Source organism: Drosophila nasuta, chromosome 2R, assembly GCF_023558535.2.
Source record: "Drosophila nasuta strain 15112-1781.00 chromosome 2R, ASM2355853v1, whole genome shotgun sequence".
In the NCBI taxonomy this organism is placed as follows: Eukaryota; Metazoa; Arthropoda; class Insecta; order Diptera; family Drosophilidae; genus Drosophila; species Drosophila nasuta.
The window spans coordinates 25,860,730-25,885,377 of NC_083456.1; the positions used below are offsets into that span (position 1 = coordinate 25,860,730).

The 24,648-nt window shown below is 43.9% G+C and overlaps 5 protein-coding genes across 5 annotated transcripts; 3 read left to right on the forward strand and 2 right to left on the reverse strand.

The window, feature by feature from the left end:
* Positions 1-430: 430 nt before the first annotated feature.
* LOC132784499 (actin nucleation-promoting factor WASL) lies at positions 431-7,691 on the forward strand. Its single transcript, XM_060790155.1, is given in 7 exon segments — positions 431-726; positions 4,320-4,547; positions 4,834-5,169; positions 5,171-5,497; positions 5,722-5,898; positions 5,965-6,150; positions 6,208-7,691. Coding segments are annotated over 7 exon segments (1,665 nt in total). The 5' UTR covers positions 431-573; the 3' UTR covers positions 6,466-7,691.
* Positions 7,047-12,010, reverse strand: LOC132784498 (nucleolar protein dao-5). Its single transcript, XM_060790153.1, has 4 exons — positions 11,700-12,010; positions 11,487-11,633; positions 11,217-11,419; positions 7,047-11,159 (listed from the first exon to the last, which is right to left on the reverse strand). The coding sequence occupies exons 1-4, from the start codon at positions 11,874-11,876 to the stop codon at positions 8,054-8,056; spliced, it is 3,633 nt and encodes a 1,210-aa protein (XP_060646136.1). The 5' UTR covers positions 11,877-12,010; the 3' UTR covers positions 7,047-8,053.
* Positions 12,011-12,452: 442 nt separating this feature from the next.
* On the forward strand, positions 12,453-15,166 carry LOC132787757 (DDB1- and CUL4-associated factor 10 homolog). Its single transcript, XM_060795040.1, has 3 exons — positions 12,453-12,910; positions 12,973-13,342; positions 13,766-15,166. Exons 1-3 carry the CDS (start codon positions 12,597-12,599, stop codon positions 14,966-14,968), a joined length of 1,887 nt encoding a protein of 628 aa, XP_060651023.1. The 5' UTR covers positions 12,453-12,596; the 3' UTR covers positions 14,969-15,166.
* Positions 15,167-15,198: 32 nt separating this feature from the next.
* Positions 15,199-20,810, reverse strand: LOC132787755 (pre-mRNA-processing factor 39). The gene is made up of 8 exons (XM_060795038.1): positions 20,662-20,810; positions 20,331-20,422; positions 19,217-20,078; positions 18,950-19,155; positions 18,754-18,879; positions 17,312-17,586; positions 15,968-17,251; positions 15,199-15,752 (listed from the first exon to the last, which is right to left on the reverse strand). The coding sequence occupies exons 1-8, from the start codon at positions 20,702-20,704 to the stop codon at positions 15,416-15,418; spliced, it is 3,225 nt and encodes a 1,074-aa protein (XP_060651021.1). The 5' UTR covers positions 20,705-20,810; the 3' UTR covers positions 15,199-15,415.
* An 89-nt stretch (positions 20,811-20,899) lies between these two features.
* Positions 20,900-24,477, forward strand: LOC132787756 (serendipity locus protein H-1). The gene is made up of 3 exons (XM_060795039.1): positions 20,900-22,251; positions 22,310-23,538; positions 23,603-24,477. Exons 1-3 carry the CDS (start codon positions 21,155-21,157, stop codon positions 24,058-24,060), a joined length of 2,784 nt encoding a protein of 927 aa, XP_060651022.1. The 5' UTR covers positions 20,900-21,154; the 3' UTR covers positions 24,061-24,477.
* Positions 24,478-24,648: the final 171 nt, after the last annotated feature.

Sequence of the window (24,648 nt, forward strand, 5' to 3'; positions counted from 1 at the left end):
GCATATCTATGTGTTGTATGCATGTGTGTGTGTAGATACATGCGTAGCTAATCAGTGACAGTGGTATTGCCAAAGATAAGGGCCAAAAAGGCAGCAAAACAGCAAACGGCAACGGCAAAACAGCATTGCCCACGTTTGTTTTTGTAGTGAAGCAGCTGGCTGAGCTAACTGAACTGATACTCGGGCTAAAACTGTGACTCAACCTTAAACAATATTCAGTCGATGTCGCTTTAGTAGTCGCTGTGTGTTGTTGTCACCATTGCGGTCGCTACCTTTCGTCTGCTCTCGTCGCGCCCGCGATTTGTGTGTTTTTCATTCATATACAAAAAACGAGAAAAAAAGAAAAGAAACAATAAATCCAGTTGACCAAATTTTTCGCAATAACTGTGATTTGGTTTGTTTTTGTTTTGGCATTTTTCATTCAATTAATGCATTGTGTTGTTTGCTTTAATTTTGGTTTTTTTGTAAAACGTTATTTAAATATTATTGTGTGCGACTCAACAATAAAACGCAAATGTTGTATGTATTTATCGTTATGAATACAGCTAAATAAGCCGCTGCGCCGCCGCATAAATGATCAGCACGTCGAACAGCAGCAGCCTGATGAGGTCACAGGACGGTCAGCAGGCAGCGGGGCTGCCGCGACCCAAAAACAATACCCCAAGCTCACAGCTGACGTCCGATGAGAATTATGCTGTATTTCAGTTATTGGGGAGAAAGTGTCAGGTGAGTCGTCATCACATTTAACATATATTCAAAATGAAGGGGTACTTTTTATTTATATTTGTTTCAACATTCATTTATTTATACTTTCATGTTATAGTAAATGAGTGATTAATCCATATGTATGATTAATGTAACTTTACGCAAATGCGTCATATATAAGGGAGTTGTAGTTCGCTTATGTATTATCGATGACAATTTAAATTTAATTATGCTAACGATTACAAATTCATTAGATGCAAATTAAACAATTTGCTACCTTGGCTTATATATCGTTTTGCACGCATCCAAATGCGTTCATCTATATGCAAAAACTGCTAACCTTGATTTACATACACAATATCAGAGCGCAGCCTATTTCGATAGGTTTCGTTTATCGGAAACACACTATGTCTGTGTGTGTGTTCTATATTCATCAGCTTGATAAACCATTTCCTGCGGCTGCAAATGTCGTCAGCAGTAGCTCAAGTATCACCTAATGCTGCAATAATGTTAATGCACTGTGCCAATTGAAACGGTGTTGCAGAACCTTGGAAGTATTTGCTTCGCATGTACATTTTTTTTAGGTTCTTACAATATTTGAAACGCAAATATGATGGTATAATTTTACAGGAATCCGCTTGTTATCAGTAATTCGTGGATTTGAGTGCCAAGTCATACGCAAAATTCACTTTTTCGATACTCATTTATTTTTAAAGCCGTTTCGGCTCACAAAATTGCCAAGAAACCACCGACGCAACAACAACACTCATAGCACTTTAAGAATTTCAAAAAGTTGATAAGGTTTTGCAATTGATAAATGCTAAAGAACAAATAATGGAACACACTTTATCTTATCGCGTACTCTCCCATTACTTCATTCCAAACCAACTGCCTGTCCACCCAATGCCAACTACATGAAAACGATTGTTGATAACAGCAAAAAGAACGTCTGTTGCAACTTGGCCAATATTAGACAATTTTCAACACTGGCCAAATATTACAATATTACACTGCATATAAAGCGAAAACGCTATACTTACATTGTACTTATGGCTATGATCATAATTATTATACTGACACGATATGTAAAAGTTGTTTGTTTGTTTTTAATTGTAATTCACGCTTTGCTAATTTTCGACTTTCCATTGACAAACATTTAAAATGCTTTTTAAAGCTTTTTGCGAACATTAAAAACAAGCAATTCGTTTTTATTCGACTTGCCAAATACACTATATTACGCTATGTGCCGGTTTTTGACCTCTAGTTAATACGTTGCTAACAGTTAACGGTTTAATCTCTTAGTTATCGATTTGATGAATTAAATTTATTTAATCGACCGATAACTATGTATCGATTTCACAGGAACTTGACTAAAGTTCTTAATCTGAATAAAAAACTAATGCTGTGTCGCATTGATTTTACTTTATTTTACTTTACCTCAAGTACGTCATTATCTGCAGCATTACATTTAAATTATTAATATTAGTTACTATTGTGCAAATAACTTTTTGTACACGCCCATTTCGCCCCCATTGCTCTGACTGTGGTTGATGACACAGCAGCCGCAACAGTCGCGCAAGTCTCCAAACGCAGTCGCTGCTGCTGCTGCTGCAGTTGACGTCGCAGTCGTCGCTGTGGTGCAGTCAGCATGTGATAACGCTAAAGCCAAACACAGAATTACCTCACTTGCTGTTATTGTTATTGCTGTTGTTGCAGCAGTTCATTTGTCGCTCATTTGTTCGCATTTATTTGTATAAACTTATTTAACGCATATTTTTGTACGTTTGCCAACTGGAAACTGGACTTTCTAATTGCTGTTTATGTCTGTTTTGCCTTTTGTCTGTTTTGAACTGTTGCCGTTTGCAGACGCTACTGCTTTGTTGTTGCTGTTGTTGTTGTAACTGGGCTTTAATGCGCTCCATTGCTTTGCTGCTGGTTTGGCCCTCTACACACCCCACAAAAGAGCAGAGCGGTCTTAGCCAAGCTGAGCTGGGTCGTCCAGTTATTTGTTGTTGTCGTTCGGTTGACGTTGCCATCGATTTTTATGCTTTGGCAAGAAACAACAAGCTAGCTGCTTGTACCATGTACATAGAAGGCAAGACATCATTTTACAATGCTACTTATGTCCACACACATACAAAGTCACTTCATACACTCACAAACACACATAAGCTTAAACATCAATAAAAATTCAAATGTGTTCACAATTTCGCACTTGCGCCGCGTGGGCAAGACAAACACATTAACATCGACATCATTGTGAATGTCTCTTTCAGAGGTCAAAAAGAGAGACAGAGAGAGCGAAAGAGAGATCCATCGATAAACGATAGGGTTGAGAATTGTAGCTATCGGCATTCTTTGCAGCGCCGCCCAATGCGACAAATGTTCCATCAATTAGTGAGATTGCTGCTGCTGCTGCTGTTGGCGCCGGCACGCGACCTGGTCATGGCCATCACTTTTTTTATATTTTTGGCTAAATGTCAAGTGTTACGGCCATGGCCAATCCAACAAATATTGTAGTAGACATGCTCTTGAACGTTTTACTCTATTTGTGTACTATAATTTTATTTTTTGCATTTTATTTATTTGCAATTAAATTATTAGATAATTAACTCATTTGCGAATATGTATGTACATAGTAAATGGAGTATGAATGTAAGAAAGCTTTGTTGTTACCAAACATTTATTTGACTAATGGCAAATTAACGGCATTTCAAAGTCTACAAAGCGGAGACTCGAGTGAACAGCTTAATTAACACCGCAGCTCTAACATCTTCTAAGCTCTAAAAATTTCACTTTACAGCTGTTAAGTGGAATGTTAACACTGTAGAGTTTCAGATCAGCTTGAGTTCTGCTTGATTGCCAATCCTTGAGACTGTTTTATTTTATGGCGGCACATGACATTTGGCAAGGATTTAAATTGCGGCAGTTTTGCGGCCGTGTTGTCGCCTGCATTTCCTGCGCTGCCAATAAAAACGAAGTCTTAAATCAGACGCAATGCATTTCCGTTGCGCATTTGAGACAGAAGAATAATAAAGTATGAATGTGTGTTTGTGTTGTGCAAGTCTACTCAAAACTAGCAACTAGATGGAGTCCACAAAGCTTGGGCCGTGGCCTGTGGCTGCGCGCTTCTCTGAAGTACGTGCTGGGCATCTTAAGCGGTCAGATTAGTGATGACAACTTGCAGTTGAATGACAGTTTGAATGAAATGCGCTGATGTTGGATGTCGATGTGTGAATGTGGATGTCAGTGTGTGGATGTGGTTGTCGATGTCGTCGTGAATGTGGCTAATCGGTATTCAAATAAGCAAACATTTGCGTATTGGCCATAGACGCGGACCTCAAGACGGTCGCAAAGCGCGAAACTGAAAGTCAGATGAGTTTCTCAACTCGAACGCGACAGTTCACAGTCTTTGGCCACTGCATTCAAATGAGGCGCAAACTGAAGGTAACCGTTTTTCGTTGCTGCTGCTGTTCGATTAGATAATCTGTATGGGAACTGGAGCTCTAACTGTAATAATTTGGGATGGGTCGATGATTACGATGATGATGATGATGATAACGCAATAGTGACATTTAATAATCGAACACAATCGATTGTTGTCATTTTTGCAGTCACTCAACACTGCCGTTGTGCAGATCTACAAAACGGAGGGCAGCGCCCACTCGCACTGGAAGAAGAAGCATACGGGAGTCGTGTGCTTTGTTAAGGACAGCGCCATACGTTCGTATTTCCTGCGTGCCTATTGCCTCATCAGGAATGAACTGATCTGGGAGCATGAGATCTACGATGGCATGAAGATTGTGAAATCGCGACCCTTCCTGCTCACTTTTGAAGGCAATGTAAGTAAAATAAATGGAAATAAACTGGTGCGCGATATTAAAAAAAAACATCAATTCTACTTAAAAATTCAACCTGGATGACTCGTGAAATTCCGGAACATAAAGCCATAATTACAATTTTATCGATAATCGTTAACTTTGAATGTACAAATTATCGATAACAGCTCATTTTAAATTCAGAGCTTAATCGATAAACGGAAATAGTCACAATTGCAACTGTGAAGCATTTCAACTTTTTTGTTTATTTATAACCTTTAACTGACAATGTCTACCACACTTCTTCTAGGATGGCTACGTGGGATTGAACTTTGTCTCCGAGGATGAATGCGATTCGTTCTTTCAAATGGTGGACGCCACCCTCGAGACGCGCAATCGCAAGCGCCAGGAGAAACGCAATCGCCAAAAGGCGCAACAGGCGCCCAATGCGCCAACAGCGCCGCTGCCACGCGAACCTGCGCGGCCACCTTCAATTCAACAGAACCGAGGCGCATCCGCTTTGGATGGCAATACCGTGCAGTTGCGCAACAATAAGATTGGCTCAGTGACGCTGGCACCAGCGGCTCCAACGCCAGCGCCAACGAAAAACTTCTTGTCCACCAACTTTGGACTGAGCGGTGGATCAGGGGGGCAAGGATAAGAAGCGAAAGAATAAAGTGACCAAAGCGGACATCAGTCAGCCGACAAATTTCGTGCACATCAGTCATGTGGGCTGGAATGCAGACAAGGGTTTCGATCTGACTGGCAATGAGAACGATAAAGTGCTAACCGATTTCTTTGCCAAGGCGGGTGTCTCAGAGTCGGAGCTAAATGATCGCGATACCCGTGCATTCATCTATGACTTTATTAAGAGCAATAATGTGCTGGATTCGGTCAAGCAGGAGGAGATTGAATCGCCCACGCAGCCAACAGCGCATATGCCGCCGCCGGTGCCCAGTCGCCAAGCTCATCATGTAAGTACAACCGGATGCTCATTTATTATAGCTGCTCGCTATTTAGCATTTGAAGACTCTATTAACTAAACATACTCAACTGTAATGCAAATGTTAATAGTTCTGTTAAGAATAATTTGAGGTGTGCTGAAGATGTTTATACCAGAAAATCATTCTTTTTAATATCGTCTGTAGCTTTTCCATTTCTTTGCTCTTAATCTTATGGCTTTTTTCTTGCTTTACAGTCACAGAATGGCAACCAAAGAAGTGCGCCGCCGCCACCGCCGGCTCGTCAACCGCCGCCGCCGTTGCCCACAACGGCACCTGGCGCTTCACGTGCACCGGCGCCACCTAGCAGACCGCCACCTATCACTACGGCGCCACCGCCGCCGCCACCAACGGTCTCTCCGCCTGCAGCAGCGGTAAGTTGCTTTGGACTCTTTTTTTTTTGGTCAGATTACTAATAGATATCTCTGGTATTATTGCAGCCACCACCACCGCCACCACCTCCGCCAGCGGTTGCACCACCACCACCGCCACCAATGCCCGTAGCTGAAATACCCGTCATTGCAACCAATCTAGCACCAGCTCAGGCCAGCAAAGCGCCTGTGCCCGTGGAAACGGATTCGCGCAGTGCGCTCATGGATGAGATACGCAAGGGCAAAATGCTTAAGGTGAGTAGCATAAAAATAATAACTATATTCAAAGCTAATCTTTATTCTTTGTTGCAGGCTGTGGACCACAGCAATGCAAGCCCCGCCTCCGGAGGTGATCTGCGTGATAATCTATTGGGTCAGATACGCGAGGGTTACGCACTGAAACCGGTGACGGAACGCAAATTGGCTGAACAACGTGTCAGTGACGATGGCACCGGCGGCACTGATGCTTTGGCCGATGCTCTGCGTCGTGCGTTGGCGGCACGTGGCACTGTGATGCACTCGGACGATGAGGAGAGTAGCACTAGCTCAGACAATGATTGGTCCGAGTAAATTTGCAACTAGGCAAATAGATGAGGCCTAGACAAACAAACAAAAAAGATGAGACGATGGATGTGGCAAAATTATTCCAAATATGAAAGCAATAATTTAATTTTGTGCTTTGGCATTTTAGATTTATCGTCCAGATAAATCGCTGTACATACCGTTTTAGTGAATTTTCATACCTCTTTAATTTAATATTTTAAAGTGTAAACAACAGAAACAAAGGCAAGAAAACCACAAGTTAATAACCACAATAATTAATAGCAAAGACTTTGCGTTTTATGAAAATCACATTTGCATATCCTTACCTTCAATTTGCTCAAAAGGCGTAATCAAAAGATCAAATCATAAAGCAAAGAAGTATATATATAATATATATATATATATCTATATTTATGTATGCATATATACAAACAATGTATTGCCACAACAATAACCTTATATATATCTACACTTAACTTCTTCAGAGAGATGTGCCAAAAAACAGAAATGAAAGAAATTGATATAGACCCAAATTAACACCCCACTATACACAACAATCCGAAGCAAAGTCTGTATGATGAGACCTAAGAAAATTTTTAATGAAAATGTGCCTAAATGACTAGCCTAGGCCAATGGGAAAACTATTAATTAAACTACTCTTGTAGAGAGCTATATGCGTTCCCTTAAACATAATCTAGACAAATGCGCGAACTGAAGATCGAAACTAACTGATTGCATAAGTATCAAATTTGCATATAAATAACAAGCAAAATATTTAAATATATATAATTCAAATTACAATATTAACTTCCCAATAACTAATCAAGTTGCGAAATAAATTAACAAATTTATTATTAAAAAATTTTGCTCAACAAAACAATTTATAAAAACATTTCAATAATTAGCTAATTCTTAACAAAATAATAATGTGTGAAAATTTATGTTATTTAATCCCTTTTTCCAAAAACGAAAAACCTAATGCTTCCTGTCGCTTCTTGCAAAGAAGCTTCTAACTTCATCTTTAAAACTATGACATTTTATTTTCGACCCAAGAACTAAGTATTAATGCTTTTTAGTTAGTTATTGCATAAAATGCAAAATAATAATTACATAATTATAAACAATAAAACAAAACGTAGTCATTTCATTCTATATGTTGTATGAATATTGAAATTACTTGAGCGTGAATCCTTTTTGTGAATCAATCTGTGTGTGTTAAAAAAATATTGGATAAAGAGTCGAAAGGTTTTTGTGCGATTTGTGTATTTAAATACATATACGTACATGTATTCTATATACTTATATTATATATATATATAGAGATAATCTATTGTATTATATAAGCCATTAATTTATGTAATTTACGTAAATAAAGTTGTGTATATCTAACTTAATATAACTAAGGATTTACCATTTACTTTTTACTGTATTTTATTCGAATTTGGTAACGTAAGTTGATTTTTTTTTTTTTGTGGTTTAGTTTTTCGCGATGAGGACTTGAGTGACAATATGTATATGTAGTATTTACAGGGGAGTAACGGGTATGGCGACTACAAGAGGACAACATATATAATGTATGTTCATTTTAAGTTAATAATCCTATGTGTTAACTAGCTTAGATATTAGGGTTTTCCTGAGGAGCCACATTCGCATCGTCGTTAAGTTCACGTTCAATGTTGGCGTTGTTATTGTTCTCGGCAATTTCATTGATATTGGAATCATCGTTAATCTCACAGCGCTGCTGTTGCTGTTGACGCTCGTGCCGCTGATGCTCTTGCTGCTGCTCATTGATGCGATTCTCAGTCTCTTCATTGGCACTCGACGCATTCTCACTGCAGCTAGGAGTTGCACTTGAGGTTCCTGCCTCCATTTCCTGCTGCTCTTCGACTGCCGGTAGCGCAAGTTGCTCCTCCGCCTGTTCTGTGGCGGACAGCTCATGGTTAAGCACATTTTGCTGCTCCTCATCGCAATTGTAGTTGGTTGAGGTGCTAGATGGGTCAAAGAATGGCTGCGCCAGCGTTTCGCTTTCTTTGGGCGCACTTAGATTAACCTCAGGGCAGGTGACATTCTCTTCACTGTGACTGCTCTTCTCTGGAGTTTGCGGTTCATCAACTGGCAACGTTTCCTCTGCTTGGCTGCAAACGCTGGTGATGACAAAGTTAAAGACGGGCGCGCTGCTTGCCGCCACTTCTGGCTCAGGTTGAGCTGCTGGTGGCGTTTCCTCTGCTGCAATTGACTTCTCCTCTTCTGCAGAGGACTCAAGAATTGCAGTTGCTTCTACTGCGGTGCTTGCTGTGCCTTCGACATTCTCCTCATTCTCATTCTCCACATTCTCATTCTCAGCCTCTGACTCGACTTGCATCGGCTGTGACTCTAATTTCTCTGCTTCTGCCACCTGTGGTTGCACTGGTGGATCCTGCAGCTGCTCTTGGGTTCTTTCTGACGCTTCTTCCAGCACTGAAGTATTTTCTGGTTCCACTTGCATATGCTCCGACTCGCAGGGCTCCTCTACTTCGGCATTTTCCACTGCCGCTTGTTCTTCCAAAGGTGGGAGCTCTATTTCTTGATAAATGCGCTCATCCTGCTCTTCGTACGTATCCATATTCTCCTCTGCCTCATCGGCTGACGAAGCGCTGTCATCATCATCGTCGTCGTCATCATCACTTTCCTCGCTAGCACGTGAACCATTGCACTGCAAGTTGTCCGCTTCGCTGCCATTGATATCCACATCGGAAATGTGCAAATCCTTCTCCTGCTTAATCACCACATTGCTCAAATCCAAATTGTTGATGTAGGCAGCTTCCTCGTCGACTTTCTCATTGTGATTAATCTCACTAGTTGCCTCTGTCATCTGCTCCTGCTCCGTCTGCTCTCCATGCTCATCCGCATAGCCACGATTAAGTGGCTCCGGTTTAATAGCGATATTAAAAGGCATCGTTGCACCACTTTCCACTGCCACAATTTGAGGCAGCTGCATTTCCACCGCAGGTGTGCTCGATGAGCTTGTCGCTGCCCTCGACATGCCACCTGTGCTCTTCCTGGCCGTTGATTTTGCGCTGGTTGATTTTCTAGCGGTCTTCGCTACGTTCTCTGCAGGTGCTTCATTGGGCACCGCCTCCACAGCGTTCTCTGGAGGCATTGCTTCTTCGGCCATGGCCACACCACTGGCTATATGCGTGATCTGCATCAAACGATCGAGCTCCAAGCGATTGGGTTTCACATCCTCCGTCTCTGGCTCCCGACTGCTGCTCGTTGCTGCTGGCTGCTCTTCGGTGAAGCTGCTGCTCTCCAACTGTAGCATGGGAATGCTGGTCATGACAGTAGCTTGTGGTTCAAACTCGGCCTGTTGTGCCACATCTTCGTAGTTCTCGTCCACACGCTCCTGCTTGATGGTAACCATGGCACTACTTGAGGCGGGCATCTCAGCTGCATTGTCTGCATTTTCTGCACTAGGTGTTGCTTCTTCTGACTCTCTATAGCGTTCCTTGTGCTTTCGCTTCTTTTTCTTTTTGGCGCTCTTCGATTGAAGCTGCAGATCGTTGTCATCATCGTCCACAATGGATGAATTGAGTTGCCCATGATTCTTAGTGATTTTAAGCTTCAGCTTGAGCGGCTCTTGTTTGATTTGCACGCCATCGCCTAGCTGCTGCTGTTCATAGGCTTCATCGATGATCTCTTGTTTGACAGCCACCGTTGGCGCATCAGCAGGCGGAGCATCATCATCTGCTGCTGTTGCCGCTGCTGGTGCTTCATCATCTGCTGCTGTTGCCGGTGCATCGTCATCTGGTGCTGTTGCTGCTGCCGATTCATCGTCATCGCTGTCATCGTTGCGAAAATCATCGTAGTCAGCGGGTGGCTCCTCATCCGGTTCGCTTTCCGTTGGCTCCACAACTGGTTGCAGCTGCGGTCCAGTGTCATCGATATGCACCTCGGGCTCATGCTTAATGCTGACCAGCGTGCTCATTGTATTCTTGAGCAGCTGATCGACGCGTTTCAAATAGGATTTCGTTGAGACACGCTCGTTGTTTCGACCCAGCGAATTGGGTTCTAGGGAGGCACGCAGCAGCGGCGATGTTAAGCGTTCTAGCACCACAACGGGTTGCATGTCAGATTGCGCTGCATTCTCTATTGCAGGACTCTCCTCATTGTCCACATCATACTCGTTCTTGATGCGCATTTGCGCCTCGTGATCAGCCACCTCGGGCATTATGTGCTTCGAGTGACTCAAATAGATCTTGGGACAGTGCGGCGCGTGTCGCATATAGGCCACCTCGGTGTTGAGTGCACGACTACAGCCACCACACTTGCGAGTGCGCCGGGCACACGGATGTGTATTGTAGAAATAGTTGGTCAAGAACGTTTTCTTACACAACGGACACTCGCGATCGAGCACCAGTAAACCAATTGGCGTCGTTGGCGTGTGTTCGCGTAAATGTCGCGTGAAAGCGTAATTGTTGGCCACGCTTGCATTACACTGAGGACACTGGTAGGGCGTCTTGGACAGCTTGTGCCACAGTTGATGCGCCTTGATGTCACTAGCGTTGTGGTGCGTCTGATTGCAGGCATAGCATGAGTATCGCGCTATCGACGGTACGTGCGCTGCGGCTCTGTGCTCCTCCGCTTCCTCTTTGCTGGCGAAACGTTCGCTACACACACTGCAACTGGCTTTGCGACGCTTTTTGCCAAGTAAGCTGCCGTCAGCATCCGTGGGTTCCTCCTTGCTGCAGTTAATTAGTACATTAGCTTGTAACTGAATATGTCTACTTTAATTGACTTACATTTCAGTTTTGCTGGCTGGCAGCAGTTGTTGCTGTTGTAGGCGCTGCTTCTTGCGCCAGGCAACGGGCTCGTGCTTAACTGCATCCAAGGATAACTCGCTGCTGTTTGTGGGCTTGGCATTATCATCAGTTTTGCGTTTACGACCACGCTTATTGCCCGTGGGCAGCGGTTCGCTCTTGAAGATTGGCTTCACATCCATCAGCTGTAAAAGCAAGATATGTTTAATTATTGCAGTTGCTTCTACGTATATTTAAATAATTCGCACTCACCGTTTGTGGATCGGCCTGTTTCAGGCCCAGCAGTTTGCGCGTTTGTTTGTTGGTTGCATGGCACATTTCACGAAACTCGAAAAAATCATTGATTTTATCCACACACAAACTGCACATTGTCTGTGGCATTTTGTCGTCTTGCGACACCTGCAACAAAAACAAATGGGGGTTTATTTTCCACGACCACACCTTTGTTAAGGATTAAAGACTCACCGTGAAGCCAACCAATTCGTAAACCTTTTGACTCAAACTGGGCTCGTCCAGATCTATAATCTCGCTCTCCATCGGTAATATTGGCACCTTGGACGGATTATCAATGCCGCACAGGCGACATATCTTGTACAAATTCGCCCTGAGAGCTGCATCGATCTTGAAAGCGAAACGCTCCATGTTGCTGATGCTTTTTTGCTTTCAACTTTTCAATTCAATTTGTTTTTGCTACATATTTGTTGTTGAAGTTTTTGCAGGAAAAAAAGTGTTTTAATTTTTGTTTATTACCTACAGAATTCGCAGTGTGGCCAACTATGTGCTTGCTAACACATCGAGCACGGTCACGTTGTCCAGGGCTACACTACAAGCATGTTAAAAGTAGTGAAGAGCCAATATAGTGACTTTCGGTGTAAGTGTTGTGACATATATTATATTAAATTAAACACTTGTTTTAAATTAATTATTGTAAGCATATTATTACTTATATATAATGTAATCTTTAAAATAACTATTTTGAAAAAAAAATGTACGAAACTTCAAATTTAATTAATCTAGTACCAAACCATTATAATATATAAAAGATGCATTTGTAATTGATAAAATTAGTATAGAAGTGAAAATTCTTTGTATAGAAAGTAAAAATTGTAGAAATAAAAATAATTTTAATAAATAAAATAAAAATTTAAATTTCGTTTCTCATCTGTTAATAGTGCAAGTTGTTCCTCGTTGCTTGCGGCAGTCTGGAGACACGCGCTTGTCGATAGTTCCATCACTGTTTAAGTTGTTCAAATTTTATATACACAAACCATAGTACAACAGCAGTAGTGAAGTGTCGCGAGTGTCGATTGTTTTTAGGATACACGCGAAGTGAGGATCACAGCGTGCACAAGAAACCATTCGATGCACACCATGGAGCAATATCTGCGAAGTCGCGAAAGCGGTTGGCAGCAACACAATCGTCATGCGGGCAACGAGAATTTTCTGATGCGCAGCATTTACAGTTCCATGGGCATGTTCAACAGTTACCATGCCAACTGCACGCCAAGCACAGCTGGACGCGATACCGGTGCCATCTTTAATCTGGAGTACAATGCGGATGGCAATGTTGTCGTGGCGGCCACGCAACGCAAATGTGTTTTGGTGTTCGATGCAATCACACAAGAGGAGATCTTCAAGGTTCCTGACGCACACACGGACAGCGTGAATTGCATCAAGTCAGTGGAAGAGAATTGTGTAAACAAAGGCGTTACCTAATTGATTAAAATTTCTGTAATAGATTCTTCGACGATCGCAAATTTGCAACAGGTTCTGACGACTTTACGGTGGCCTTGTGGGATCTGCGCAACATGAAGCAAAAGTTGCGCGTGCTTCACGGTCATTCCAATTGGGTTAAGAACATTGAGTATTCGTCAAAAGAGAAACTGCTGGTGACCTCCGGTTTCGATGGCAGTATATTCACCTGGGACATCAAGTCACAAACGGAACAGGGCCTAATATCACAGCGTGTCTTCCATGCCAGCGGTCTTATGCGTTGTCGCATCTCGCCAGCTGGTGATAAACTTGTCTTGTGCACCAGCGGCGGTTATATTATGATCGTGCATCACCTGGACTTGACCACATTGCACAAAGATTTGTGCGGCTTTCGGGTAAGCAGTTGGCAACAACAAAGTATGAAAAGTGTGCTCGCTTGGCAATACCCAGTTAAACACCAATTAAGTCTGAACAAAAGCTGACCGGTTCACTTTTGAATAAAGTGAATGTGGTCTATTAGGCCGCTAATTTGGTTAAGTTTTGATTGTACGTGAGTTTTGTTTGTTAGCAATATTGTCCGCAGATCAAATACAATTGTCTATATAGTCTCACAGATCTACCTGTTCAAACGGACATAAGAATAGACAGATGGTCTTTGTGTACTTGACAATTCACGCTGATAAGAAATATAGTCTACGTCGTCACTAAATTTCATTACCCTCCCTTACCTTTTATTAGTTATCGGGTACTAAAAAAGTGAGCACACATTTAATATTTGTATATCGAAGATAAGCTAACCTGCACTTGTTTTCTTGTAGCCTGGCATTTACAGACTTATGCAGTTGGGCGAACAATTCATTCCCCAGGCAGCCAAATACGATCATGTGTTCTCCAAGCGACAGAAGAAGAATCGCGTTGAACTGGTCACTGATTTCCCGGAACAGAATGATGCCGAAATGATAATGGCGCTGCAAATTCATCCGCAGTGCCGTTGCATGCTCACACGCAACGTAAGCTGCGACGAGCAAAGCGAATGGACCTGTATCCACGACATCAACGAGGAGCCCGAAGTCACGGAGGACGAAACTGGCGACGAGCCAACGATTAAGCGTAAACGTCCCCTGCCACCGCCACGACCCAGCGAGAGTGAGCGGGGAGTGCAGCAGGGTTTCCAAATAGCGCGACCACAATTGCGTCGCTATATGCGTGCGCATCCGGCACGGATTGTGGCTACATCGCCGCCAGCTGCGGGTGGTGCCACTGATAACTTTATACCAGACATTTGGGCCGCCGAGGTGACGGTGCAAGAGCGTGCTATACGTCAGAGTCGGGCACGGAACTCGGCGAATCATGTGAGTGGCTACAATTTTGTGTACGCCATCAGCAGCGGTGTATTGCCTTTGCGATCGAGTGTGGGCAATCGCCCCAACAGCGGCTCGGCGCGCACACGAGCTGCTCAGACAGAGGCGGCAAATGGCGAGTCGACAAGCGCCAGTCGCAGCAACAATAACAGCAACGGCAGCAGCAGCAGTGACAGCAACAGCAGCACTAGCAACAACAGCAGCAGCAACGACAGCAACGATGTCACCGAGAGCTTGGAGTTGGGACAACGCATACCAATGCGACCATTGAGCAACACATCGGCGGCAGCGATTACAACTGCCGGTGAGATGGGATCTCATGAGATACTGGTGAATGCAAGGAAGCTGCTTTACTATGCCTCCGAGACGAATAACAAACCGGGATTCATCAAAGAGCCTGGATTCTCAGCTGATGGTCGCATCATTTGTTCGCCATATGCGAATGGTGTGCGTTTGTTGGGCTATCAGGCGGACTGCAGTGATTATCCCAATGATCAAATGGTCGATCAGATCAAGGATAAGCCACGTCAACTGGTCGAATTGGCCAACATCATCGAGCATCAGGACGTGGTGCTATGCGCCAAATTCAGTCCACGCGAGCCGCTGCTTGTGACGGGTTGCAATCAAGGCGAGGTCGCCTGGTACAGACCGTATCTCTAAGCAATGCTCTTGTTGTTCCCCAAAAACGTTGTACATTGTTTTAATTTCAGCTGCTAGAAATGTAATGGATAAGAAGTTGCCGAGAACCAGTTTAACATACCAACACACTACCAACAGAAAAACACTCTCAAACACGACACAGCCACAGACACATACTCAGTAAATGCAGCAAGAATGATTAAATTCATATCCTTAATTTTTTTGTTTTTCTATTTTCTTTTTTATTTGTTGTGGTTTACAGTGAGGTTGCGTGTGGGCGCATGACTGTTGCACATGCTATATATATATATGCTACATAGCTTTAATTATATATTTATATATAATTAGAATTCAATATAAAATTACAAATATCTTTACGTTATCCACTAATTTAACGGTGTAGTTATACCCCCATCATTCTTTCGAAATCGGGTTTTAAAATATAGTCGGGCTCTTTTTGCTGTCTCTCTAATAATAGTTACCATAACCGCTCCACTGTCCATAGTTATAGTTGGCACCTCCAGTGCTGGCTGCACCACCTTGCGATCCATAGCCGCCCCATTGATTATAGTACGAGTCGTAGGATTGCTGTTGCTGCTGTTGTTGTTGTTGTTGCTGGGGTGCATAGGCACCGCTAGCGCTTTGCTGACTGTAGTAGGCACTCGAGTTGGCCGAATTGTAGTTGTAGTTGGCATTGGCAGCCGCCGTGCCACCATTGTTGTAGGCCGTAGTTGCTGCGGAGCCAGCAGAGGCGGCAGCGCCATCCTTGCTGTTTGTTGACGCCTTTCTTGATGGACTGCCATCGCTAAAAGTTGAGAATTATTAGTTAAGAGTACATATAATATAGATCAGGGATCGTAATCATGAGAAATTATATTATACAGCTAAGATTACAACTTGATTTTTAGAGCTTTCTTCAAGGTTTAATTATAAGAATTTGAATAAATCTTACTTTGAAGCAAAAAATTGTTATTAAATGATTTACGATTCCTGTATAATACGGATTAAATTTATACGCACCCCTTCTTCTGCGCCTCGTTGGCTTTATTGAGCGCCTGCTGCAGCGCACGCTGCGCATCCTGAAGTCCCTTGGCTGTGCTGCCAAAGTCCTCGAGAAACTCGACTTTGCGTTGGGCAAACAGCACCTTCTGGTCAGGTTCAATGTCAGCGCGCGCCATGAACTTGTCCATGATCTGCACCACTTCGGTCTCCACAACTTGTGGCCGTTGCAAGCATAAATCAATCATTTGCAGTGCCACACGAGTGTTGGCCGGATCACGTTCGAGCGCTTGTTGCAACGCAGCCAGACCTGCCTCTAGATCGTTGCAGATCTTGTTAAGGAAACGTGCATATTTGATCGATAAACTGCCAGCGATGGCTTTGTTCTTGCTGTTGTCAATGTAGTGTTTGTAGAGCTCACGGCACTTGTCCAAGGCACCGCGACGTCGTTCCACATTGATGCGACGATAGGCGATTTGCAAGAGATGCGGACAACGTTGCTCAATGCGCTCCAACACTTCGGCGGCACCATCGAAGTTGCGTTGCAACTCCTCGAAGGCGGCCCACATCAAATGCAGGCTGGGCTTGTCTGTGTGATGAATGCAACAGGCACGACGATACACTTCGCGTGTTATCTGCAACACCTCTGGACTTTGATCACTCAAGGACTCCAGATAGCGCAGCATCTTCAGCCAGAACTCATCGTATAAGGCGCAGGCAATTAGGCAACGTTCAAAGAGCACCAGAATGCGTTCCCGATCGCCCTTTTCAATCTCAAAGTCGAGGTAATCTTTCCAGTTCTTAAGCTGGGCACGCTCCAATGGTTTCACATGGAAATAGGGACGCTTGATGCCCTCCTCGAAGGACCAGCGTGCTGTGACTGCGCTAACTGTTGACTTGTGCACTTTGCGACGCGCTGAGATGACTCGTTCTTTAATGCCGCCTATCTCCTCGTCGGTAAGCGTGCTGAGATCACTGAAATCAGTTGGTGGTGGCAACTTCGAGGATGCTGGTGACGAAGATTCACTGGTTAGATCGGTAACATTCGATGACTCGTCGGTGTGTGATTCCGACGCTTCTTTAGGTGACTTGCTGTCACCATCCTTTTGCTTTGACTCGTCACGCTCGCGATCACGTTCGCGTTCACCTTTGGCTTCCTTTGAGCTGCCGCTGTCCCGACGACTTTTCGACGATGATTTCGATGCCTTGCTATGCTGACGTTCATGCCACTCCTTACGCAGACGTAGCAACTCCTCGTTGGAAATGGTCACAGTAACTGTGTGCTGATTGATCAAGTCCTGGAAACTGCAAAGGAAATCGAGAATCGGTTAACGAAAGTCTGGATAATAAAATGCATTTGCTTACTTGTCAAAGTGGCCATTGTAGCCTTGGGTGGGTATCGAGAGCAATCGATCGTAGATCTGAACAACGCGTTGATAACGCTTCGATTCGTTCTCCCAGCGTATGTAGGCATCCCAAAGTTTGTCGGAACGAAACTCCAGGCCACAAGCCTGCACAGCACGTTCGTATTGGCTGCGAATGAATTGCTCATCATCCCCATGATGCGCCTTGATGTGCATCAAATAATGTATCCACAGATCCACCGATAGCGGTATTGCTTCTAGTCCGCGCTCAAACACCTATTTTTTTTTTGTTTTTTTGTCATTTCATTTCATTTATTTTTAATTTTTTTGGTTAAACAAAGTTTTGCGATTTGTGCGGGATTTGATTGTTGGATCGGCAGAGAAGAAATAGAAATGTATTTAAGAGAATTTGAAATAACATTTGAAAAGTTTTCCGCATAAACTAACTTGCTCGTGATTGGTGTGTCGATGTTGTAGACTTAGTTACTAACTTAAGATTTTTGCTTAAGTAACTTAAATGAATACGTAATAAAATACATAGAAAACACACACATAAAATATATAACACACGTATTTGATATTTAACTTTTTTTTCAGCACAGAGAGACTTAAAAATTTCATTTAAACGCCATTTGTACTTACTTACGATACTTCACGAGAATTGTGTTGAAGAAGGAGTCGAAGGAGTTGTGGTGATAACGAGAGATAACATGCGAAGTAGAGATCAGAGAAGTTGGCCAACGACAAACCAAAAATAACCCGACTAGTCGTAATACTTTTATCTGGGGAACTTTTCTCTCTCTCTCTCGCTCGATAAGATAAAAACAATTGCTTCGCGTCCATTTAGTGTTTTTGGTCCCCACTTTGATAAAAATAAAACTAAGCTCTAGAGCGCGTGGATTGCAAAACGATGTGTAGTCGAATCATTTCTAAAGTACGAACTATTAAAAATAAATAACACACATGTGAAATTGTGCAATGATTGAGAGATCAAAAGGCTAGAGTAGTGAATAGTTACAATTTCAATTGCAATTATTCACATTTTTATGCAAATGTGTAATACAACATTTAAAGTGCCGAGTGCTTGGATGCGATTCCCACATAATGAGATTTGAGCTTAAACCAGTTTTTATCACTCAACCATTGAACTGCAGTTCGTGACCTTGTGTGCTATGATTTTGCTGAGACATTGAGACACGGACTGATAGCTAAAGGGATTAATATCAGTTGTGTTTTGCTTCTTTTCATTTTTTTGTTTGTTTTGTAATTGTTGCTTTTATTGAATGTAGTATATTTTTTATTCAGTTATAATAAATGTCATTATAACAACATGTAGAATGTATATATTTATATATAGATATCAGTCGTAATTGTAAGAGTAAGCGGTAAAACAAAGAATGGCAAAGACATTTAATTGTACTGAATTGTATGTTTTGTACTCACCTTATAGCAGTTGGCCTTGATGCCCTTGCGCTTCTCATAGTCCGCATATTTGCGCCAATAGCCATAACAGTAAGGATAATGCGACAGGAATGTGTCGTAAGCCTCGCGTGCCGCCTCTGCATCGGACTAAAAAAGAGCATAAAAAGTTGTCTTAATACAGTAATAAAAGTGTGTTGTTTCAATATTCTCCATCTACCTCACTGTCCACGTATTGCAGTAAATATGTCCAGCCAGTAAAGTCTGAGGCATCGTCTTTGACGACGCGCCAGTATTTGTCCAGATCGGGCAACTTTTTGCGCTCCTTCTCCTTGTTATCCTTTTCCTTATCCTTTTCTTTCTCTTTGTCTTTGTCCCGCTCTTTCTCCTTTTTGTTGTCCTTTTCCTTGTCTTTCTGTTCGCCATCTGATTCAAGAAATATTATCATTATTTTTTTTATTAAAGTTTTTGTAAGTTATTGTCTTACCTTCATCGATTTTTGGTCGCTTCTCTGAAGGAGGCGCATCGTTGCTCTCTGAGGTCGGACTACTGGGATTATATTGTTCTGTTGCCTTGCTTTTTGTGCTCGTTTGCTGCTCACTGCTTTGCTCCCCATCATCTTCATCTATTTTGGACTGGGACGAATCCTCGTCTTTATCTGCCTTGCGCTTGCTGCCAACCTTTGGCTCGGCACCATTATTATTATTGTTGTGGGTGGGCAACTCGTCTTCGGATATCACCTCAGCATCTGCCGGCAATTCAGCGCGTTGTGGCGCTGGCAATTCCTCATCGGATACCTCTTCGGCATCGTTAATCTCCGGTTTGCTCGGTGGCGGTAGCTCGTCTTCCGAAATGATTTCCGTATTCACAATTGTTGCATTGCTGGCGTCCAAATCATCGCCCAAACTCTCGGCAATAGCATGATGTGAGCTAGAATCCTCAGAGGAATTGAGTTTACTTTCCATCGCCGATACATTCGATTCAAAGTCCGATTTCTTATTAATGTCAGCTTCATCATTGCCGGCCACTGAAGGCAAACTATTGGCATTGTCGCCAGCTAACGAAGCTAAGAGCGAAGTATCAACTCCATCTTCAGTGCGACTCTCTTTAATGTCATCACTGGTCTCCGAGTGTTGTTCGGCAACGGCGCCAAAGGGAAACGAGGAGCTCTTTTCGTCCACGCCACCCGTTGTTGTTTCTGTGGTAGCTAGCATTTCCACATCGTCATCCAGCTGCTGCTCGTAATGTTGCGCTTCAGCATTGTTCTCCATGGTTGGTTCTTCGTCGTCTGCCGGCTGTGCTAATGTTGCTGGCAATACGATTTCGTTCTCCTCCTCGTGATCACTCAACTGTAAACAAAAAAATGAATTATAAATCAATTTACTAAACATTGCTGACTCCCTCTTCTCGCTCTGTTTTTGTTTTGCTTCATCAGTTGGCCCTTGCAGATAATCATGCTGCCCCTCCCGAGGGAGGGGGGCGTATCATATGCAAATGGAACAACGCCACATTTGCACGAAGATTGCATGTGTTTTGTCATCAATTGAAATCAAATTGGAAGGCACCGTGTATACGTATGTGTGTTTATGTATGACACTGACCTGCGCTTGCCGCTTTGAAGTGCGTCGAGTGGTACGAGTTGGTGTTGCAGCTATTGGAACAGCCGCCGGTCGACCAGAGCGTGTGCGGCGACCTGCAAAGTGCAATTAAAATATGTAATTATGATAAGATTCAGCGCGTATGTAACACAGCGTGTACGTGTACATGCATGTAGTAGTGTGTACAATGTGGTGGGTTTTTTCTCTTCGCTTTAGAATGCCGCGTGATTTTCACGTTTTTTTCTATGCATCTGCCTCTGACTCTGCGCACACAAATACGTAACAGCTAGCCAATATGACTAAGAATCCAGCGATTACTTAGTTATATTATTACCTGAATTTTCTATCACAACGTTTTCGTCTTGTTCAGACGCCATTTTTTTGTATTTGTGGCACAGCACTCACACAGACTTTTGCGGTCACACTATATTATAAAACTAGTTAAACACACACGAGCGCCCTATGTGACCGTCTGCGCATTACTCGCATAATCTAGAACTTTGCCGATTGCGGCTATCGATAACGATATTTTCGTGAATGCAACCCTTGGTCGATGGTAAAAGGCGTCGCGTCTCTTACAACACTGTTCTGTCAAAATGGCGACTTGAGAATTCGTAGCGTGACAAAAACAAAGCGCATTTCACAATATTTTTGGTGTTTTTGTGCAATATTCAAGTGTTTTTCCGTGCAAAACGTCGTGAAATGTGCAAATAAATAGTGCAGTGACGGCCAACGAACAAAGTGTGCACGATAAAACGCAGTGCGTGCGCCAGCAATTGAGCAAAACGCCGACCGCATAACCTTTACGTGTCGCGCAGTAGTTGCGAATGGAGTGTAAAGGCAAATCCAAGAGAATGAAAGAAGAGGCGCCAAGCAAAAAATTGCCGCCTAAAATCTATGGCGGCAGCAGCGGCGACTATAATGCAACAGCAACAGCAGTGGCCGCTGCAAATGCGAGCACCCCAACAAAAGCGGCTCATGATGAAATTATCAGCTCGTTGCTGCGCATTAACAATTTCGATTCCATATCCAGCATCAAAGATGAATCGCTCGACATCGATCTGTCCGCCTGCGTCACCATCAGCTCAGCCAGTTATATCAACGGCAACAGTCTCTCGTCCACAGACTTTTGGCGCGTACTCGACGAGAGTGCTCAAAACAATACCGAACTCAATTTATCCGTTGATGTTGGCGGCGGTTCGTGTCGTGATGAGTTAATCGCAACTAATTCCTTAACAACAACAACAAGTCCCAGTGCTGCAGGCAACGACACCAACAACTCGGAATTCAATGTGACGTTTTTGCGGCCAGAGCCACCAAATGCGTTTACCAATTCGCCCTTTAAGAAGATTAGCACTACGCCAGTGAAATTGCCATCGCCTGAGCAAATGCAGCTGCAGCTGTCGCAGCCGACCAGGAAGCCACGTTTGCCGGCGGCAACAGCAGTGCGTCTGAAAGTATTCAAGGAGGAGCCGTTGGAGGAGAAGGCAACGACGCTGTCCGCGCTGACAGCGACAGCAAAGGTTCCCAAACCTCAAGTGTTGACCAAAGTGGAGCATTGTGAGCCGGCAGCAGAGCAAATGCCGCCAGCATTTAGTATGTTTCAGCAGCCAGCGAGCAATAGTAATGATAATATGCCACCGCCAGCAGCACCACAAGAAGGCGCTGGTAGCAAGTCAGCATTGGATTTGGAGACGCCACCGCCGCCGCTTTACAAGTGTCTGGACTGCAATGGTCTGGTGCTCGATAATCCGCAGCTGGTGAGCACACACAAAGCCGCAGCGCATCGTTTACGCATCACCTATAATTGTACCGAATGCCAGCGAGAGTTTGAGCTGCTGGCGGGGCTGAAGAAGCATCTCAAGACGCATCGCAGTGAGGTGCGCAAAGATACCTGGAAGAAGTGCCCAGATTGTGGGAAATGGTAAGCACACATTACACAATTCTAAGTTTCTCTCGTATAACAACTCGTATGTTTTTAGTTTGAAGCTGGGAAGTATGTGGATGCATCGTAAGATACACAGCGATAACAAGAAGTATCAGTGCGACATCTGTGGCCAAAAGTTTGTGCAGAAAATTAATCTCACGCATCATGCGCGCATCCACAGCTCAGAGAAGCCCTACGAGTGTCCGGAGTGTCAGAAACGCTTTCAAGAGCGCTCGCATCTGCAGCGACATCAAAAGTATCATGCCCAGACGCGTTCGTACCGCTGCGAGAAATGCGGTAAAATGTACAAGACGGAACGTTGCCTCAAGGTGCATAATCTGGTCCATTTGGAACAGCGGCCGTTTGCTTGCAACGTGTGCGACAAGAGTTTCATTAGTAACTCGAAACTGAAGCAACATTCGAATATTCACACGGGCATGCGACCGTTTAAATGCAATTATTGTCCGCGCGACTTTACCAACTTTCCCAATTGGCTGAAGCATACGCGACGTCGTCACAAAGTGGATCACAAGACGGGCGAGCATCTCGAGAACATTCCCTCCTATTGCTCCAAGAAATCCACAACAACCAAGGCACAAAAGGCAGCCGCTGCAGCGGCCGCGGCGGCAGCAGCAACAGCCTCTTCAACAACACCAGCGGGAGATGATCCTTTGGCATCCAGTGAAGCAGCAGCAACAAAACCCAATGAGACAACGGGCAAAGCGACGCCAACCACACCAACGACAACTGCGAAACAGACGCGCAAAAAGAAGCAGCCGCAACAGGCAGCTTTGGCTGCCTTGGGCATCACATTGCCAGCGGGCACAGCATTGCAGCAGGTGCATCCACAACCACAGCAGACCGATCGTAAGCTAATGAATGTGGTGGTCTCACAATTGCCGCCTCCGTCGACAGCAGCAACGCCAGCCAAGCAGGTGAAGGCGAAGCGAGAACGCAAACAATTGGCGCCCAAGCAGCTGCAACAGAAACCTTCGCCACCGCCGCCGACGCTCACCCAAGTGCCCGTTGCAATGCCGCAGATCAAGAAGGAGCCGCAAACGCAGGGCGCATTTCTCGATCTGCACGGTCTGAGCTTGACCTCGGCCGAGGATTTGATTATGGAACAGGCGCTGGAGATGGAAGAATGCGGGCTGTATGATGCGCCCGTGGTCAATACGGACATGGGCACCTCTGACAATGCCATCTCCTCGGAGGCAGCTGCAGCACTGCATTTCCAAATTAAAAACGAATTACCAGACGAGCTGCTACCTGACGAAGATTTCTGTAAGTTCAAAGTTTTCTATTCTTAATGATAATTGTTATTAATGTTCTTCTATTTCTCTTACAGTGCCTCATAAGCCTAGCAATGGCAATCGCTTAGCTTGTCCCTCCCTTGAGTCATCACCGTTCTCATCACCCGCATCCATGGAACTGACAGCGGTCTCCAGCAGCAACATCAACACCTCCAACTCAAATACCCATGCGACACAAGTCAATTCAGGACGAACCGCCAACTATTATTTGCCAGCCTTCACGCTAAATGCGCAGGGCAAACTGACAAGTTGTACGAGCACAACAACTGGCAATATGAATGGCAATAATGGGATTGTCTCTGGCGCTGGTCCCACAACTGTCTCAATGGTGAACATGCCACTGTTAATGCATCCGAATCAAATGTTGCCTTCGGTGGATACGCTGCTTTTTACCACACAGACGGGCAATCGTTTCTTCTCCGGCAAAACAGTTGGCGGTGTTCAAACCACTGGGGCGGGTGCGGTGGCGACGACCACGTCCCATTTGACATGATCGCACGACGGCTAAACGCCGTCGTCAACGCCTCAACGATCTCCTGTGTCTTAATTAAGCTAGGGTTTGCGACCACGACCATGTCCGTTGATTGCTCGAGAGGAAGTGTGAGAGAGAGAGAGAGAAAGAGATGAACACAAAAAGGCAATGAATCGGATTAATTCAGAGAGTTTAGTCCTTAACCATATAATTACATAAATTGTTTAAGCTACAAATAGTACGACGCTATAATTGTTTTAAAGATAGGCCGTAAGCGAATTTCTACATTACATGCTAAGTACACTATATCGATGCGATGTATATAGAATTATGCATATACATATACATATACCTACATACATATATATATTATATACTTTAATTTACCACCAACAATACATTTATTATTTCTACGCTTAACACAAATAACAATAAATACAATAAATTTCTTATATATTTTAGTACAAAGTACATTTTTGTTCCACTGTCACTGCAGTTGCTTGCAAACTATCTGAATGCCAAACTGTCACCATGTGCTTGTCAAACTGTACAGTGCACATTTGCAGCACGCTTGAGGGGTGCTGCTGCGCATCTTCCACTCATGACTGA